The 19,524-nt window shown below is 41.4% G+C and overlaps 1 protein-coding gene across 5 annotated transcripts in view; it reads right to left on the reverse strand.

Annotated features, from left to right (window-relative positions):
- Window positions 1–19,524, reverse strand: part of UST (uronyl 2-sulfotransferase) — a 384,091-nt gene that overhangs the window by 100,888 nt on the left and 263,679 nt on the right. Inside the window, exon 8 of one of the 5 annotated variants that reach the window (XM_082474846.1) lies at window positions 6–19,343. The exons of the other annotated variants lie outside the window; for them this stretch is intronic. Within the exon in view, the coding sequence (XP_082330972.1) occupies window positions 19,207–19,343 (137 nt within the window). The 3' untranslated portion in view covers window positions 6–19,206. Of the gene's footprint in view, window positions 1–5; window positions 19,344–19,524 lie in introns of those variants that run through there. 5 annotated transcript variants of the gene reach the window in all.

Genomic DNA, 19,524 nt, shown 5'->3' on the forward strand with positions numbered 1-19,524 from the left:
TGCAAAAGAAGCAGGGTTGCACGTGAGCCGTTGTCTGCAATGCTGCAGCTTAAGGGGGATGATGGTGAGGTCCTGTGTTACCCGCATAATACTGGCAGCTCCTAAGGAAAGAAACTAAACATTCAAGGAATAGAAGGGGTAAATGGCTTCCCAACAACCTTGGGAAAGATTTCACCGTATTCCATGTGTTAATATCAACACCAGTTGACTAAACTTGAACTAGCTAACATCCCTTTCCTGGGATGTGAATGATGAGATTTGACCACAATTCAATGGTAACTATAAGTTATACATTCTTTTGAGCAGCAAAATCTACCTGCTTTTCATTTTTATTTCCTGTTACTTTCAGAAGGAAGCACAGAAAAAAGCTGTCTCACCACTTTCTAATCATCTTGTTTTTTTTATTTTAAAATATCGACATCTATTATTTAAAGTTTAATTTGATACAAACGCCATTGCATTTCACTATTTCAGCAAGGTGTCTGCTGAGAAAAGTAAAGGAAGGACTGTTAGATTCCCTAAATACAATTTTAACTGTTGTCAATTTTGAATGGTTATTTTTTTCTTGTGGTAAAATATATAACTAAAATTTGTTTAATTTTATATTAACACTTAATAACATAAAATGCTATTTATATGTTATATATATATATTTATATGACAAAATTTTAAACATTTTGAAGTGTACGTTTTGGTGGAATTAATTACATTCATAATGCTGTGCAACTATCACCGCTATTTTCAAAATTCTTTCATGACTCCAATCAGGACCTCTGTACCCATTAAACAATAGCTCCCTTATATCTCTCCTCTTCCCACCCTTCCCCAGGTAACCTCTAATCTACTTTCTGTCTATGAATCTGTCTATTCTAGGTACCTCATATAAGTGGCATCACACAATACTTGCCCTTTTGTGTCTGGCTTTTTTCCACTTACATAACGTTTTCAAGGTTCATCTAGTTTGTAACATGTATCAGTACTTCATTAGCTTTTATGGCTGAATAATATTCCATTATATGAAAGTACCATAATTTGTTTATCCATATATCCATTGATGGACATTTGGGTTTCTTCTACCTTTTGGCTATTGTGAAGAGTGCTGCTATGAACATTTCTGTAAAAGTCTTCATTTGAGTTCCTGTTTTCAGTTTTTTCTGGGATTCTACCTAGAAGAGGAGTTGCTGGTTCATACGTTAATTCTGTGTTTAGCTTTTTGAGGAACCACCAAAGTATCTTCCTCAGTGGCTGAACCACTGTATATTCCTAGCAGCAATGTCTGAAGGTCCCAATTTCTCCAAATCCTCTTCTACAATTGTTATTTTCCATTTTCAAAAAATTGTAGCCATCCCAGTAAGTGTGAAGTGGCATCTCATTGTGGTCTTGATTTTCACTTCACTGATGGTTAATGATGCAGAGCATCTTTTTCATGTGTTTGTTGGTCATTTGTATATCCTTTTTTGATAAATGTTTATTCAAGTCCTTTGCCTGTTTTGAATTGGATTGTTTAATTTTTTGTTGTTGAGTTGGTATTCTTTTTAATATATTCTGGATATTCTACATATATATCAGGAATATGATTTGCAAATATTTTCTCCCATTCTGTAGGTTGTCTTTTTATCTGTTGATGTTTTCTTTGATGCACAGAAATCTTTCATTTTAATGAAGACCAACTTATTTTTGTTACGTGTACAAAGTGGGTTTGTGATAGAACATTTTGTAATATCTGTCTTCACTAAAGATATTAACTATAGCTACTCTGAAGCGACACACGTTAATAGGCTTGAAGTATAGATCTCTTTGGGTTTTTAAAAGACAGAGCTTAAAAAGCTGGTGTTAAAGATAGACAAGGCACACAGAGGCCCCGGAAAAAAATTCGCTCATTTCCAGACTCCTCTGGTCCCTTCCTCTTGAAGCACTCTAAATGTGTGGAGTCTTGCTATCTCATGCCAGAAAAATATTAGGATTCCTATGATATTAAAATAAGTTCTTTAGTTAAATTATTTGACCCAACCTATTCCAAAAAGAATGTAAAGAATTTTACAAAAATATATATGATGCAATTAGCTAAACCGTTAAGGAAATTGGGCAAAGGGAGAATGAAGGTAGGAAAGAAAAAAGGAGAAAGGTCAGTGTTGGGGGTAACGGCCGCCCCTCCCCATATGGGAGGGTCTCCATAGAGATGCTCCTGCCTTTTGCCCCAGCCCCTCATTCGGGGAGGTAAGCCAGGTTCCAGGGCCAGACGGTTTTTTCTGATTGTGCCTTTGGGATAAAGGATTGAGATGTTCTCTCCTCTGGGGAGAGTGTGCCTGTCTGCAGAGACTTCACATCCTCCTGCAGAGGAGGGCGAGGGCTTTCAGCCACAATTTATGACTCGATGGGCAAGTCTGTGGAAGTCAGGATGGAATGTTACCGGTCCATTTCTCCTCATACCTCAGCTGAGTTCTCCCACCCAGCTTTACTTGGTAATAAAGCTGACATTTGGACCTCCATCTCTTTGTCTCCAGTATTGATTTGTCACGTAGTTTAGAACCCAGGCAGGAGGAAATGGGTGTTATTTAGTCATCCATCTCTCAGACCCCAATATCGAGGAACACAAAATATATGTTGTGAAGTCCTAACTGCTTCTGTAGGAGGTGGGTCAAGAGTTTGGCCCTAAACTTTCTAGCAGCTAACAAACAGTGTATATTACTCTTCGTGTAAAACAATCCATTCACATCTATTCCTAGTTGTAATGCCATAAAGAAATATATTCTATGAATTTTCATAAGAAAAAACTGTAATGGAATTAGCAATATTTTGATAACATCCTTAGAGTAAATTCAGCCATGGGTTTCATGGGGGCCAGAGGAAAGTGGCATGTGTCAGGTTCTCAACTCTGGCTTGATTGGGGAACACATTACAGAAAATCTAGAGCAGAGGTTTCTAACTCTCCTGAAAACCTGACTAAAGCTCATGTTTAGGAAGATAGGGAGGGTACATGGAAACCCATATATGAAGATCTTAGGCATTTATGGATCTGTAGAAACCCCTGATTTTGAGAAACCAAAAAACTGCATTTCCTTCAACAATCTTTCATATACTTTGTTTGTTCTAATATTAGCCCCAGTGTAATTGATAAATATTGGAATTAGTTATTTTATGTGCTGGCCTGATATACAGTCATAAACATTGCAACGGCAAAGAGAGGAGGACTTAGATTTACATTTTATGAAAAGGGAGGGGCTTAACAGTGCCTGGAACTTAAATAGAAGGCCACCCTACCCTGTTTTGGAGGAAGGCCCAAGAGAGTAAGCATAGGGGAGCCTGGTCTTTGTAAAGAAGTAACTTGGGGTCTGCTCTATTGCAGGGCCTCAAAGTTCTTTAAGGTTGAAACACTGTTTTCCTAAAAAGAATGTATAGCAAGTGTAATCACTAACTACAAAGCCATCCGAGAGAGTACCCAGTGAATTTTTAACCTAGAGCAAGATAACTTCTTAGACTAGTCTTTAAAATAAATTAGATACAAAATGTTGATCTATTTAAGGGGGGAGGGATTAATTTGGATATTGGGATCGACATATACACACTACTATATATAAAATAGATAACTAGTAAGACCTGCTGTATAGCACAGGAAACTCTACTCAATACTCTGTAATGGCCTATAAGGGAAAGAATCTAAAAAAAAAAAAAAAAAAGAGAGAGTGGATAGCAGTGCTCTGCGTGGCGCTTATCCCAGACAAGCTGAGTTGTCTGCAGAGCCATTTCGCACGAGGAACTCTGACCTGAAGTGCTGAGTGCGAGGCCTTTGCACGTGGCACCCTATGAGACAAGAGTTTCAAAAAGTGCATGTGAAAAACCATCACCTGGGATCCACTGTGCTGGTTCTGATCAAATAAGTTAAAGGTGAGCTGAATGGACTAGAGAAAGCTCCTAGAATAGACTCAGTAGCCATGTGGCGAAAAATGGAAAGACCCCAAATGGAAGGATCCTGGATCACAGTATCACAACTAGGAGGAATGTTGTCCATTCTGCAGCATCAGTGTTGGATTGTGAGCATCCCCATATTTTGTTGACATCTCTCATCTGCTTTCATCTCTTCTTGAGGATTTATGCCTGTGTATGAGTGCATTCAGAGCTTCAGCATTCCAGCATTAATTACAATATGAATGCATTCCTTCACATTGTGCAACACAAAGACTCTGGATGCATCATTAAAAGAGAAAATCTTTAATACTAAAAACTAAAAAGAGGAGGACCTTCTAGATGGTGGAGGAGTGAGACGTGGAGATCACCTTCCTCCCCACAAATACATCAGAAATACATCTACATGTGGAACAACTCCTACAGAACACCTACTGAACGCTGGCAGAAGACCTCAGACCTCCCAAAAGGCAGGTACTCCCCACGTACCTGGGTAGGGCAAAAGAAAAAAGAAAAAACAGAGACAAAAGAATAGGGACGGGACCTGCACCAGTGGGAGGGAGCTGTGAAGGAGGAAAGGTTTCCACACACCAGGAAGCCCCTTCGTGGGCGGAGACTGCAGGTGGCGGAGGGGGGAGCTTCGGAGCCACGGAGGAGAGCGCAGCCACAGGGGTGCGGAGGGCAAAGCGGAGAGATTCCCGCACGGAGGATCGCTGCTGACCAGCACTCACCAGCCCGAGAGGCTTGTCTGCTCACCTGCCGGGGCGGGCGGGGGCTGGGAGCTGAGGCTCAGGCTTCGGTCGGATCCCAGGGGGAGGACTGGGGTTGGCTGCGTGAACACAGTCTGAAGGGGGCTAGTGCACCACAGCTGGCTGGGAGGGAGTCCGGGAAAAGGTCTGGAGCTGCCGAAAAGGCAAGAGACCATTGTTTCAGGTGTGCGAGGAGAGGGGATTCAGAGCGCCGCCTAAACGAGCTCCAGTGACGGCGCGAGCCGCAGCTATCAGCACGGACCCCAGAGACAGGCATGAGACGCTAAGGCTGCTGCTGCAAGAAGCCTGTGTGCAAGCCCAGGTCACTCTCCACACCTCCCCTCTCAGGAGCCTGTGCAGCCCGCCACTGCCAGGGTCCCGGGATCCAGGGACAACTTCCCTGGGAGAACACACGGTGCGCCTCAGGCTGGTGCAACGTCATGTTGGCCGCTGCAGCCGCAGGCTCACCCTGCATCCGTACCCCTCCCTCCCCCCGGCCTGAGTGAGCCAGAGCCCCTGAAGCAGCTGCTCCTTTAACCCCGTCCTCTCTGAGACAAGAACAGATGCCAGAGGGCGACCTACATGCAGAGACGGGGCCAAATCCAAAGCTGAGCCCCAAGACCTGTGCGAACAAAGAAAAGAAAGGGAAATTTCTCCCAGGAGCCTCAGGAGCAGCGGATTAAATCTCCCCAGTCAACTTGATGTACCTGCATCTATGGAATACCTGAATAGACAATGAATCATCCCAAAATTGAGGTGGAGGACTTTGGGAGCAACTGTAGACTTGGGGTTTGCTGTATGAGACTGACTAGTTTCTGATTTTTATGTTTATCTTAGTTTAGTTTTTAGTGCTTGTTATCATTGGATTTCTTTATTGGATTGGTTGCTCTCTCTCTTTTTTTTAATACTTTAAATTTTAAAAATTTTAATAATTTTTTTATTTTTAATTTTAATAACTTTATTTATTTATTTTTATTTTTTTCTTTCTTTCTTTTTTTTCTCCCTTTTCTTCTGAGCCACATGGCTGACAGGGTCTTGGTGCTCCAGCTGGGTGTCAGGCCTGAGCCTCTGAGGTGGGAGAGCTGAGTTCAGGACATTGGATCACCAGAGACCTCCCGGCCCAACGTAATATCAATTGGCGAGAATTCTCCCAGAGATCTCCGTCTCAACACTAAGACCCAGCTCCACTCAATGAACAGCAAGCTCCAGTGCTGGACACCCAATGCCAAACAACTAGCAAGACAGGAACACAACCCCACCCATTAGCAGAGAGGCTGCCTAAAATCATAGTAAGTTCACAGACACCACAAAACACACCACCAGATGTGGTCCTGCCAACCAGAAAGACAAGATCCAGCCTCATCCACCAGAACACAGGCACCAGTCCCCTACCCCAGGAAGCCTACACAACCCACTGAACCAACATTACCCACTGTGGGCAGACACCAAAAACAATGGGAACTACGAACCTGCAGCCTGTGAAAAGGAGACCCCAAACACAGTAAGTTAAGCAAAATGAGAAAACAGAGAAATTCGCAGCAGATCAAGGAGCAAGGTAAAAACCCACCAGACCAAACAAATGAAGAGGAAATAGGCAGTCTACCTGAAAAAGAATTCAGAATAATGATAGTAAAGATGATCCAAAATCTTGGAAATAGAATGGAGAAAATACAAGAAACGTTTAACAAGGAACTAGAAGAACAATAGAGCAAGCAAACAATGATGAACAACACAAGAAATGAAATTTAAAATTCTCTAGAAGGAATCAATAGCAGAATAACTAAGGCAGAAGAACAAATAAGTGACCTAAACATAAAATAGTGGAAATAACTACTGCACAGCAGAATAAAGAAAAAAGAATGAAAAGAATTGAGGACAGTCTCAGAGACCTCTGGGACAACATTAAATGCACCAACATTCAAATTATAGGGGTCCCAGAAGAAGAGAAAAAGAAAGGGACTGAGGAAATATTTGAAGAGATTATACTTGAAAAATTCCCTAATATGGGAAAGGAAATAGTCAATCAAGTCCAGGAAGTGCTGAGAGTCCCATACAGGATAAATCCAAGGAGAAACATGCCAAGACACATATTAATCAAACTATCAAAAATTAAATAGAAAGAAAAAATATTAAAGGCAGCAAGAGAAAAACAACAAATAACAAAGAAGGGAATTCCCCATAAGGTTAACAGCTGATCTTTCAGCAGAAACTCTGCAAGCCAGAAGGGAGTGGCAGGACATATTTAAAGTGATGAAAGGGAAAAACCAACAACCAAGTTTACTCCACCCAGCAAGTATCTCATTCAGATTCTACAAAGAAAATAAAACCTTTACAGAAAAGCAAAAGCTAAGAGAATTCAGCTCCATCAAACCAGCTTTACAAAAAATCCTAAAGGAACTTCTCTAGACAAGAAACACAAGAGAAGGAAAAGAACTACAATAACAAACCCAAAACAATTAAGAAAATGGTAATAGGAACACACATATTGATAATTACCTTAAATGTAAATGGATTAAATGCTCCAACCAAAAGACACAGACTGGCTGAATGGATACAAAAGCAAGACCCATATATATGCTGTGTACAAGAGACCCAGCTCAGACCTAGGAACACATACAGACTGAAAGTGAGGGGCTGGTAAAAGATATTCCATGCAAATGGAAATCAAAAGAAAGCTGGAGTAGCAATTCTCATATCAGACAAAATGGACTTTAAAATAAAGACTATTACAAGAGACAAAGAAGGACACTACATAATCATCAAGGGAACAATCCAAGAAGAAGATATAACAACCGCAAATATTTATGCACCCAACATAGTAGCACCTCAATACATAAGGCAAATACTAACAGCCATAAAAGGGGAAATCGACAGTAACACAATCATAGTAGGGGACTTTAACACCCCACTTTCAACAATGGGCAGATCATCCAAAATGAAAATAAATAAGGAAACACAAGCTTTAAATGATACATTAAACAACATGGATTTAATTGATATTTATAGGACATTCCATCCATAAATAACAGAATACACTATCTTCTCAAGTGCTCAGGGAACGTTCTCCAGGATAGATAATATCTTGGGTCACAAATCAAGCCTTGGTAAATTTAAGAAACTTGAAATCATATCAAGTAGCTTTTCTGACCACAACGCTATGAGACTCGATATCAACTACAGGAAAAAATCTGTAAAAAATACAAACACATGGAGGCTAAACAATACACTACTAAAGAATCAAGAGATTACTGAAGAAATCAAAGTAGAAATCAAAAAATACCTAGAAACAAATGACAATGAACACACGATGACCCAAAACCTATGGGATGCTGCAAAAGCATTTCTAAGAGGGAAGTTTATAGCAATACAATCCTACCTCAAGAAACAAGAAATATCTCAAATAAACAACCTAACCTTACACCTAAAGCAATTAGAGAAAGGAGAACAAAATAAACCCAAAGTTAGCCGAAGGAAAGAAATCATAAAGATCAGATCAGAAATAAATGAAAAAGAAATGAAGGAAACAATAGCAAAGATCAATAAAACTAAAAGCTCATTCTTTGAGAAGATAAAATTGATAAACCATTAGCCAGACTCATCAAGAAAAAAAGGGAGAAAACTCAGATCAATAGAATAAGAAATGAAAAAGATGTAACAACTGACACTACAGAAATACAATGGATCATGAGAGATTACTACAAGAAACTATATGCCAATAAAATGGACGACCTGGAAGAAATGGACAAATTCTTAGAAAAGCACAACCTTCCGAGACTGAACCAGGAAGAAATAGAAAATATAAACAGATCAATCACAAACACTGAAATTGAAACTGTGATTAAAAATCTTCCAACAAACAAAAGCCCAGGACCAGATGGCTTCACAGGCGAATTCTATCAAACATCTAGAGAAGAGCTAACACCTATCCTCAAACTCTTCCAAAATATAGCAGAGGGAGGAACACTCCCAAACTCATTCTACGAGGCCACCATCACCCTGATACCAAAATCAGACATAGATGTCACAAAAAAAGAAAACTACAGGCCAATATCACTGATGAACATAGATGCAAAAATCCTCAACAAAATACTAGCAAACAGAATCCAACAGCACTGCAAAAAGCTCATACACCATGATCAAGTGGTGTTTATCCCAGGGATGCAAGGATTCTTCAATATATGCAAATCAATCAATGTGATAAACCATATTAACAAATTGAAGGAGAAAAACCATATGATAATCTCAATAGATGCAGAAAAAGCTTTCGACAAAATTCAACACCCATTTTTGATAAAAACTCTCTAGAGAGTAGGTGTACAGGGAACCTACAGCAACATAATAAAGGCCATATATGACAAACCCACAGCCAAACATCGTTCTCAATGGTGAAAAACTGAAACCGTTTCCACTAAGATCAGGAAGAAGACAAGGCTGCCCGCTGTCACCACTATTATTTAACATAGCTTTGGAAATTTTAGCCACAGCAATCAGAGAAGAAAAAGAAATAAAAGGAATCCAAATCAGGAGAGAAGTAAAACTGTCACTGTTTGCAGATGACATGATACTATACACAGAGAATCCTAAAGATGCTACCAGAAAACTACTAGAGATAATCAATGAATTTGGTAAAGTAGCAGGATATAAAATTAATGCGCAGAAATCTCTTGCGTTCCTATACACTAATGATGAAATATCTGAAAGAGAAATTAAGGAAACACTCCATTTACTATTGCACAAAAAGAATAAAATACCTAGGAATAAACCTACCTAAGGAGACAAAAGACCTGTATGTAGAAAACTATAAGACTCTGATGAAAGAAAACAGATGGAGAGATAGACCATACCATGTTCTTGGATTGGAAGAATTAACATTGTGTAAATGAATGTATTACTCAAAGCAATCTACAGATTCAGTGCAATCCCTATCAACCTACCACTGGTATTTTCCACAGAACTAGAACAAAAAATTTCACAATTTGTATGGAAACACAAAAGACCCGGAATAGCCAAAGCAATCTTGAGAGAGAAAAACGGAGCTGGAGGAACCAGGCTCCCAGACTCCAGACTATACTACAAAGCTACAGTAATCAAGACAGTATGGTACTGGCACAAAAACAGAAGTATAGATCAATGGAACAGGATAGAAGCCCAGAGATAAACCCACGCACATATGGTCACCTAATCTTTGATAAAGGAGGCAAGAATATACACCGGAGAAAAGACAGCCTGTTCAATAAGTGGTGTTGGGAAAACTGGACAGCTACATGTAAAAGAATGAAATTAGAACACTCCCTAACACCATACACAAAAATAAACTCAAAATGGAATAAAGACCTAAATGTAAGGCCAGACACTATCAAACTCTTAGAGGAAAACATAGGCAGGAACACTCTATGACATAAATCACAGCAAGATTCTTTTTGAACCACCTCCTATAGAAATGGAAATAAAACCAAAAATAAACAAATGGAACCTATTGAAACTTAAAAGCTTTTGCACAACAAAGGAAAACATAAACAAGATGAAAAGACAACACTCAGAACGGGAGAAAATATTTGCAAATGAAGCAACTGACAAAGGATTCATCTCCAAAATATACAAGCAGCTCATGCAGCTCAATATCAAAAAAACAAACAACCCAATCCAAAAATGCGCAGAAGACTTAAATAGACATTTCACTAAAGAAGATATACAGATTGCCAACAAACACATGAAAGGATGCTCAACATCACTAATCATTAGAGAAAGGCAAATCAAAACTACAATGAGGTATCACCTCACACCAGTCAGAATGGTCATCATCAAAAAATCTACAAACAATAAATGCTGGAGAGGGTGTGGAGAAAAAGGAACCCTCTTGCACTGTTGGTGGAAATGTAAATTGATACAGCCACTATGGAGAACAGCATGGAGGTTCCTTAAAAAACTAAAAATAGAACTACCATACGACCCAGCAATCCCACTACTGGGCATATACCCTGAGAAAACCATAATTCAAAAAGAGTCATGTACCACAATGTTCATTGCAGCTCTATTTACAATAGCCAGGACATGGAAGCAACCTAAGTGTCCATCAACAGATGAATGGATAAAGAAGATGCGCCACATATATACAATGGAATATTATGCAGCCATGAAATGAAACGAAACTGAGTTATTTGTAGTGAGGTGGATGGACCTAGAGTCTGTCATACAGAGTGAAGTAAGTCAGAAAGAGAAAAACAAGTGCCATATGCTAACACATATATATGGAATCTAAAAAAAAGAAATGGCTGTGAAGAACCTAGGGGCAGGACAGGAATAAAGACGCAGACATAGAGAATGGACTTGAGGACATGGGGAGGGTGAAGGGTAAGCTGGGACGAAGTGAGAGAGTGGCATGGACATATATACACTACCAAATGTAAAATAGATAGCTAGTGGGAAGCAGCTGCATAGCACAGGGAGATCAGCTAGGTGCTTTGTGACCACCTAGAGGGGTGGGATAGGGAGGGTGGGAGAGAGATGCAAGAGGGAGGGGATATGAGGATATATGTATACATATAGCTGATTCACCTTGTTATACAGCAGAAACTAACACAGCATTGTAAAATAATTATACTCCAATAAAGATGTTTAAAAAAAAGAGTGGCTATACATATATGCATAGCTGATTCACTTTGCTGTATACCTGAAAGTAACACAACATTGTAAATCAACTATACTCCAATAAGAATTTATTAAAAATTAAAATAATAAATAAATAAATAAATAAAATGTTGATGTATTTAATGAACTGAGTTGACTTGCTCTAATGGGTTATTTATATCAAGCCAGTAAAAATTTGTGAAGAGTTTTTAAAATGACGGTATGATGGATTTATAGGTTTCCCTGTTTGGTTGTGATTAGGTAACTAGGTCGATAGATTTAAAGCTACTCCTGGTTCATCACAACAAAACTCTCTTCCTTGCATGTTTTTCTCCATGGCTGGGGATGGGCAAGTTGGTGGGTGGGCAGAGCAGGTATGTCAAAGATGACAGTATGTCATTCAAGCACAATGGAAAGAACCAGGATATATTTACATCATTAATTAATTGATTTGTCAAGAGATGGGGATGGTCTCAGCTGAGCCTGATCCCTTCTGGGGTATTTTTAGAGTAACAGCTACATTTAGTGAGGACTAAGGTGTACCAAGCACTAAACTAGGCACTTATACACGGAATCATATTTAATCCTCACATTAACCCCTCAGTGGAAGAGCCATGTTATAGATGAAGAAACTGAGGCAGAGCAAGACTCTGACTGGTTCAAGGTCATGTAGCTGAAAAGAGGCAGAGGCAGGAGGGTCTGCATGGTAAGCAAGTGTTGTGCTTTTGCTGCAGAAAGGCCAGCAAGCTTATCACGGTCCCTCTCATGTTTCCCCAAAAGCAATGGAACATAAGGTAGTCGGCAGGTGGGCCTAAAGCCTACCACTCCTCACGTTGACCGGGGAGTCCAGATTGTAGTAGATCTTGCAGGAAATAAGCAGGCATTTTAGTAGGGATGGCTAGTGGGTTTATAATCCGGAGGAAGAAAAAGGTTGACTTAAAAAAGGAAATTGGACTAGGTTATCTCTGGGTCCAATAAGAAAGGCCAATACCCAGAGTCAATGATGAAAATGAACATAATCATCAGTATTTGGAGAGTTCCTCAGTTCCAGGAAACCTCTTCCTGGTGTTTTATTTAGCCTGAACTTATAATTAGGTGTTTCTAGTAGGAATCGTTATTCAGAAACCCCATCAGAAACTGACCCAGGATCTACAAAGTTTGGGAAAAGTCAGCCTTCTTGCAATGACCAGAGTCTGGACTTCATAGTGTTCTCCATCAAGTCAGTGCTGGGGATCCCACTTACAGCCCCATTCATTGACTTATTTTATCCAAATTTTATAAGGTAATGGGCGATCTCTAATAAGATTTATATTTGATAAGATCCCAACTGGCCTTTCCAACCAAATTTTCATTACATATCACCTCACTATCCTGATGAAAGTGTTTTGGCTACTGGGTAGTACTAATAAGAACAAACACTAGGAGACTGAGTCCTGTGCTTGCTAGAAAACTCTACAGATAGGACAGACTTTTAGGGTAAGAGTAAAGGGAAATGTTTCATTTGTGGCTACAAGACAAAGTTGTGCAAGATCCTTTTTTGGATAGCAACAGATTGCCAAGTGTATTTCGGTTACCTCAATCCTCCTTACCCTCCTTAGCCCCTGTCTAAACATGAGGGGTACTGACAGCTGGTTCAGAGGACACTTATGACAGATGATTTTTTTTTTAATTAAGCTCCAGTTTTGCATTGATATCCAATCCTCGCTCCATCCATCTATGCCTTCTCTCTCCCTCACTCTTGCTCTATCTACCTTCTCTCTTCTTCATTGTCAACCTCTCCTTCTCTACTGGCTCCTTACCCCCTGCAAATCAAATGTGGTCAAGTCTCCTTAAAGAAAACCCTTAAGTCTCATGTCCTGCTCTATCTTCTCTCTCTACTCTCCATCACAACCAAACTTCTTGAAGAGGTGTCTAAATTTGTCGTCACCAGATTTTCAACGTACTCACATGATCGGACTCATCAAAACCTGGTTTCTGTCCTCTCAATGCTCCAGTCCAGTCAAATTGCTCTTGCTTCCTTGTTGATAACTCAGTGGACATTTCTCAGGCCTTCTATGACTTCTTAGCATGACCTCACAACACTGATGGCCACACACGCCATCTTGGAACCGTCTTCCTGTGGCGTCTACAAGAGCGCTTCCCTGGTGGTCTTGGACTCCTTCTGATTGCTCCCCTTCAGTGCTCTATGCCCGGTGCTCTTTCCCTGCTTGTCCCTTAAGTGTCAGCACTCCCAGGGCTCTGGTCCAGCCTCTTCCCTTCTCCCTTCCTTCCTCTCTGGCTAGTGTCATCCAACCCTCCACCCTCTAGTTTTCATACCACTGTGGACACAAAACCAAAAGTTTACATGAAACAATTATAGCTTCTTTGCCCTTGTGTTTTCCACAGAGCTGCCGAATTTGATAGGAAGGTTAATGATATTGCCAGAGGGGTATGTCATGGTCAGAAATAGGAGTGCAATTTCGTGGCGGGAGAGGCAGAGATTCAGATTCAACCAACACTGATGGCAAATACCTATTATGGATTTGGGTTATGCCCTCACGTATGTTATTTTATTTAATATTCCCAATCACCCTTTGAGGTGTCTTGGCCCCTATTTTGCAGATGGGGGAATAGAAGCTTTTGGAAATTAAATGACTTACCCAAGGTCACATAGCTAGTGAGTAAGCAACAGAGCTGGAATTGGAGCCCAGGTCTCTCATCTGTGATGAGGTTTCCCCTAAGTACTTGGCCATAACCAGCGCAGCTTTCGTGAGCCTGTAGAAAATTATCACCTTCATATGGAAAGAGCAGAGGGCAGTCTGCCTTTTATGGTTAGTGGAGAATTTTTAAAATCACATTTCGAAGACATATGGTTAAATGTCTTGCTGTACAATAATCAGTGCTATGGAAAAGTCATTCCAGTGCTAAGTGTTCCACATTTTTATAAAACGCCAGACTTTCCCTCCAAACAAAACAAAGCTACGTGAACTATGGAATCAGGCTCTTTCCAGGTTGCCGTAATAGCAGTAGCAGAGGAAGTTGTTAGGAATTGTTGGAGACTGTTGTTATTTCAGCCAGAAAACAATCATGCTTTAAAAATCCATACTTATTATCAGCATTCTTTGGGAAATGAAGCAGCCCACGTTAGGTGGGCATATACTGTACAGCAAAATCATCAAGAAGTGGAGGCCTAACCCCACGTGCATCCTCTGAAAAGCAGGACCCCCGAGATGACTCCAAGGGGCTCACAGCTCTTGTGCCCCCGGTGAACGTTTCAGAAGGAAGACACAAATACAGAGCAGCTTCCATTAAGGCAGGGGCAGCAAGCAGGCAGCCTGAGATCTGACTGGCGGGCAGGCTCTGTGTTATTTGACCTGTGGGGTATTTTTTTAAGAAACTGACTTAGTTGTTGGAAGATTTGGTCTACTTCACAGGGAATCTGGATTTCTGGCTTCTCTCAAAGTGGGGTGATATTCTTCAGGAGCTGAGTATGGCTGCCCCCTCAGAGAGGCCAGTGTTCTCTGTTTTGTCTCAGACTCTAAATGCCAGTTCATTCTTTTATGTTACCTGCCCGGCTGCTATAGAAATCGGAGTTTCATGCTTCTGTTGAAAAGGTTTTGAAATTCTGGGTTTCATAAAGCTAGGAAGCAAGTGCTTTTGTGTCCAAATTAAGGCTTCAGTTCAGCCTCATTTGTGTGTCCAGTGTCACCCCCCTTCCTTTTTTTCTGTAAGTATTTATTGAATGACTTTTCTGCACCAGGCATAGGAGTTACTAGCAGTGAATGTAACTTTATCATCATCATCATCAGGCATTTCTGAGCACCTTCTCAGTGCAAGGACTGCAAGTTATCTACCATGCGTTTAATCTTTCCAAAGTCCCCCCAGTGAGTCAGGCTCTCTTATTATCATCATTTTACAGATGTGACACTGGAATTTGGTAACATACTCAAGGTCACACAGCTCGTAAGTGGAGATGCCACAGTTTGGGTCTGGGACAGTCTGACTACGGAGCCCAAGCTCTTAACCCTTCATGTTGCTTCTGGCTGAAGGGGGCTCACAGTGTAAGAGAAGCATCCCTCCTCACGGGCCTGCTCACCGGGGCGGGGGCAGACGGGGCACCTCCCTCCGGTTGGTTTGATGTTATCAGTGTTTCCTCTCCTTGGTCAGAAATCCCTAGAAGAGGGACCAAGCCCAATGGACGTGTCTAACTACTCTGCATGGAGTTGGGTCTTTCATAACTACTATGATTATTGAATCCTGTAGAGGTGCTGTGTGTGCAAGTCTGAGTGTATAGGGTATGTTTGTGTGTGTGTGTTTGTGTGTGTGTGTGTGTGTGTGTTTCAACCAAAAGATGGAAAACTTTTAGGAGGCCTCTGAGGCACCATGAAACTTTGAAAAAATTTCCCCTGGATTTGTTTCCTTCACATGCCCACCAGTTTCATCTAGCTGTTCTCCTAATGGAGCCTATTTTGCTGCGAGTGTCCGGGGAGGGGTGACAGCCCTCTGTCTTTGTACTTCCACAGTTCAGCACCTGGGGAAACGCAGCACCCTCTGTACATGATCATCGAGTGAACGAAAGAAACCAACAGAAGGAAGAGGGTGTGGTCAGACCCGAAGAAGGCTTGGCTGTGTCTGTGAGGTGCAGACACAGCCAAGTGGAGACAAGGGCAGTATCTGAGTGTGCTTAAGAGAAAATTCTCAAGAGACCCATGAATGCCAGGTGTACCCTCACATCTGGGATTTTTTTAGCTCCCACTGGAGTCTATTAATTCCAGTGTTTAGCTTTGTGGTTCAGTTGCCTCTTTGGAACCATAGTGCTGGCCATGTCATGTTTTTCTGCCCCTGTCCTTTAATTAATAAATACATTTTGGCAAAGGGAAGCTGTGGTTTCAGGAGGCTTTTAATTTTTTTTTCATTTTTCTTATTTACGTTGAGGGATTGGCCAAAGAAGCCCATTAAATCACAATAATTGCTGAAAATTTCCTCAAAGTAAGCACTGGTTTTGAGCTGTGAAATGATCAGAAGGGCAAACAAACAAGCAAACAAAAAACAACTTCTGATCTTCTGATTTGAATAGCAAAAGAAGGATGATTTTTCCTTATAGACATTTCCAAAGTCAGCCACAGAATCAGGACTGTGTGGGGACAGACTCTTCTGGGCTCCCAGACTCTGGCTTCTTCCTGAGAAGTGGCCCTGAATGGGGACCCTTTTTATACTGTTGACCCTCAACAACAGAAAAATCTGCAGTTGGTCATCCAATGCTGGGAGAGAAAAAAACCCAAGACTATATAATAAGGTCAGTTGGGAGACTGCTGAGTTGGGTCAGCTTTCTGCATTATTAAAGCTTTATAGATAGTGGTATAAATAGCTCAATAACCAACCCCCCCCACACACACACATATTCTTCCCACAGCCCATCAAAATAGCATCCCCTTCGTCTGCACAGAGCTCTGCGGATTAACGTGTTTTCAAATATCCCCTCCTTACTTCATGCAGTCCTCACAACCTGTTCCACAGACACAACGGCCTGAGAAGTCACAGGACTGGCTCAAGGTTGTACAAGTGACTGTCCTGAGACTAGAAATCGAGCTTTCTGATTCCCAGTCTAGCACCTTTTGCTTCATCACTGGCTGTTAATTTCCAAATTGAGTGGAAATCTATAACCACCCACTTCCCCTTGCCCCGTGTGTACTCTGGCATTAAGGAGATTGGTTGAAAATAAGGGCTTGAGTGTTCTAAGTCAAGGGGAATGCTTTGGTAAGTCTGGGAGAGTCTGGTGAAAAACTTGCAAGCCAGCAAAAATGTTTTCAGACTGAAAGGGACTGTGTCTTTTTCATTTTTGGCTCCCAAGTGCCCAGCTCCACGCCTGGCACATAACAACCCTCAATAAAGATTTGTTGATTTGAAACCTGTATGTTAAATCCATCTGTAAGACTGGATTAACCCAAAGGGCAACTTTTGGTGTTGACTGTACATATGTTGTCTTTGCAAAATTCTTTCCTTAGCAGAAGGTCCTGCCTGAGCAAACTTTCCATTTCTAGAAATCAAATTTCTTTAGGGTAGGCTGATAGAGGAGGTTAGGCTTGTTCTGGAGAGGGAGCGGTATTTGCTTTTCTGGGCCACTCCATTGGAGAACACTGTGTTATGGTGACAGATCACTTACAAAGACTTAGCAAAGCTTAAGAAATACCTCGATAAGGGACATTTGCTACAAACATAAATACCTTTGTAGAAACATAATATACACCATGACCATGTAGCTAATGAATTTATGCCACATATATTATTACAGCCATTCACTAAAGAAATCTAAACACTGTTAGGACAATAAGGCATCTGTGTGACTTAATTTTGCTGTATTACTTAATTGTAGTTAAGTAATTAAGTTGTTCAATTACTTAATTTGTCATCATTTGGGGTGCTTTTTAATTGCCGTTTCTCCATCAGCAAAAGAAAATGTTTCATTTGGAAGGAAAACATTCATTCAGATCACATGCACTTGACCCAAGTGCAAAGGGCTTCGCTGTGGATATAATTTAAACTGTGGCTCTTTGGCCAGTCTTGCACGCTCCCTGGAGAAAGAACTTCAGGCCAGGCCATTGGGAGTATCTTCAGAAGGCTGGTGTCTCCGGGAAAGGACCGCAAAGCAGAAGTTCTACAATGACTTTGTAAACGCCTCCCCCTGTCTGCACAGAATGCCGGCCAGTGGAAGGCAAGCAGGCTGAGTTCCCCAACTCATTGCTCCTCCCAAGGCACTGCCAAGCAAACACCGAGAGCTTAACTTTTGAATGTGATGCTAAATATCATTTACTAGTAACCTGTCTGTATGCAAGATTGAGCAGTGACAAACCGTGTTCCCAACGTGGCCTCAGGCTGAGGTCATATATGGGTTTTGCTTTACTGCCCAAGATCTGGGCATTTTTGCAAAAGCAGTGGCTCCTTCTACCTCTGCCTCACTGACATTATACTTGGACTGGTTCATAACCTTCAGAACTCTTAAAAGTCCCTCTAACGTAAATAAAAAGGAAATCACAGACCTGCCCCGTGAAGTCCCCCTTCCCACCCCTCTTCATCTGTCAAACGTGCATAATGGAAAAATGATGTAGCCCTGGCTCTGGGCCAAAATAAACAATCTGGAAATACTGTGTAAACCCAGCTGCTGCACCGGAGGACAGAGGCCTTGCTTTATGACCTCCGAGATGGTTAACCATATGCAAAATAACAAAACCTCACCACAGGCTTGCCGTCTATTCTGATGCTGGGCTGGTTTTGGCATTCCTTCCCTTGATCTAAGTAAATGCACACTCCACACCTACCAAAGCCCCCTTTCCCCAACAACCCGAGCTTGTTTGAACCTGGTCCAGCAGAGATTATGTGCAAGCGATGAATACAAATTGAATAACAACCAGAAGTTGGGCCAAATTTTACCACTGGAAAAAAAAAAAAGCATCATCAGAAGACAGGCATCAATTCTTCAGCTTCAGGGGAGCTCAGTGGTGACCCACCACCAGGCCCTGCTGTTTTAAGAAGTGGTCTGTGTTAAAAACTGGGGTTTACGAATCTCAGGTTAGATTACATCCAGAAATTTCCAGCACCCAAGGGATGAGGCATACTTTCTCAGGTGGCAGGTGTGATGAAAGTCAGGGCCAGGTGGAGAGGGGCGGGGCTTTGGCCAGCGTGAGGGAAGCACGGTGGGTACACATCCCTGGGCTGCTGCTGCAGAGCCCTCCACCCTGCCGGCTGCTCCCCACACCGTGTGAACACGATGCTTGTCACAGATAGAGTAAACTCATTTCCTGAATTATACAGGGAGGCCACACAGTGCAAACACATGCGGCTCCCCTGCAGCTGCCTGCGCCGGAAACGAATGTGTGTCACTGTGGCTCGCAGCAACGAGCTGGGCTGAACGGGCCACGTTTGATTTGTCGCTGGGATGATGGATGGTATGTTAAGACCAGCTTCTTGGAGGCAAGGCAATTAGGGGAGAAAAGAACAAAAGGCACTTCATGGCTGACTCGGAGTTTGGGGTTGGTAAAGTACACAGAGGGATTTTTTTTCTTTTTCTTCTTTTTGCCATCTTCAGATCTGGAAATATCAATAATTAAAAAATAAATCGAGTTCACTTTGAATTTCAAGAGAACCTTTTACTCTCTGTGGCCAAGTGAAAGTAACATGATTTACTTTTTTTTTTAACGCCTGAAACTGCTAGGCTCCCTTGTTGGAAGAGAATAAAGACTTTTTATAATGCTTCTACTCTGCTTTGAAT

Source organism: Balaenoptera physalus (genome assembly GCF_965194825.1).
Source record: "Balaenoptera physalus genome assembly, chromosome: 9".
Classification (NCBI taxonomy): domain Eukaryota; kingdom Metazoa; phylum Chordata; class Mammalia; order Artiodactyla; family Balaenopteridae; genus Balaenoptera; species Balaenoptera physalus.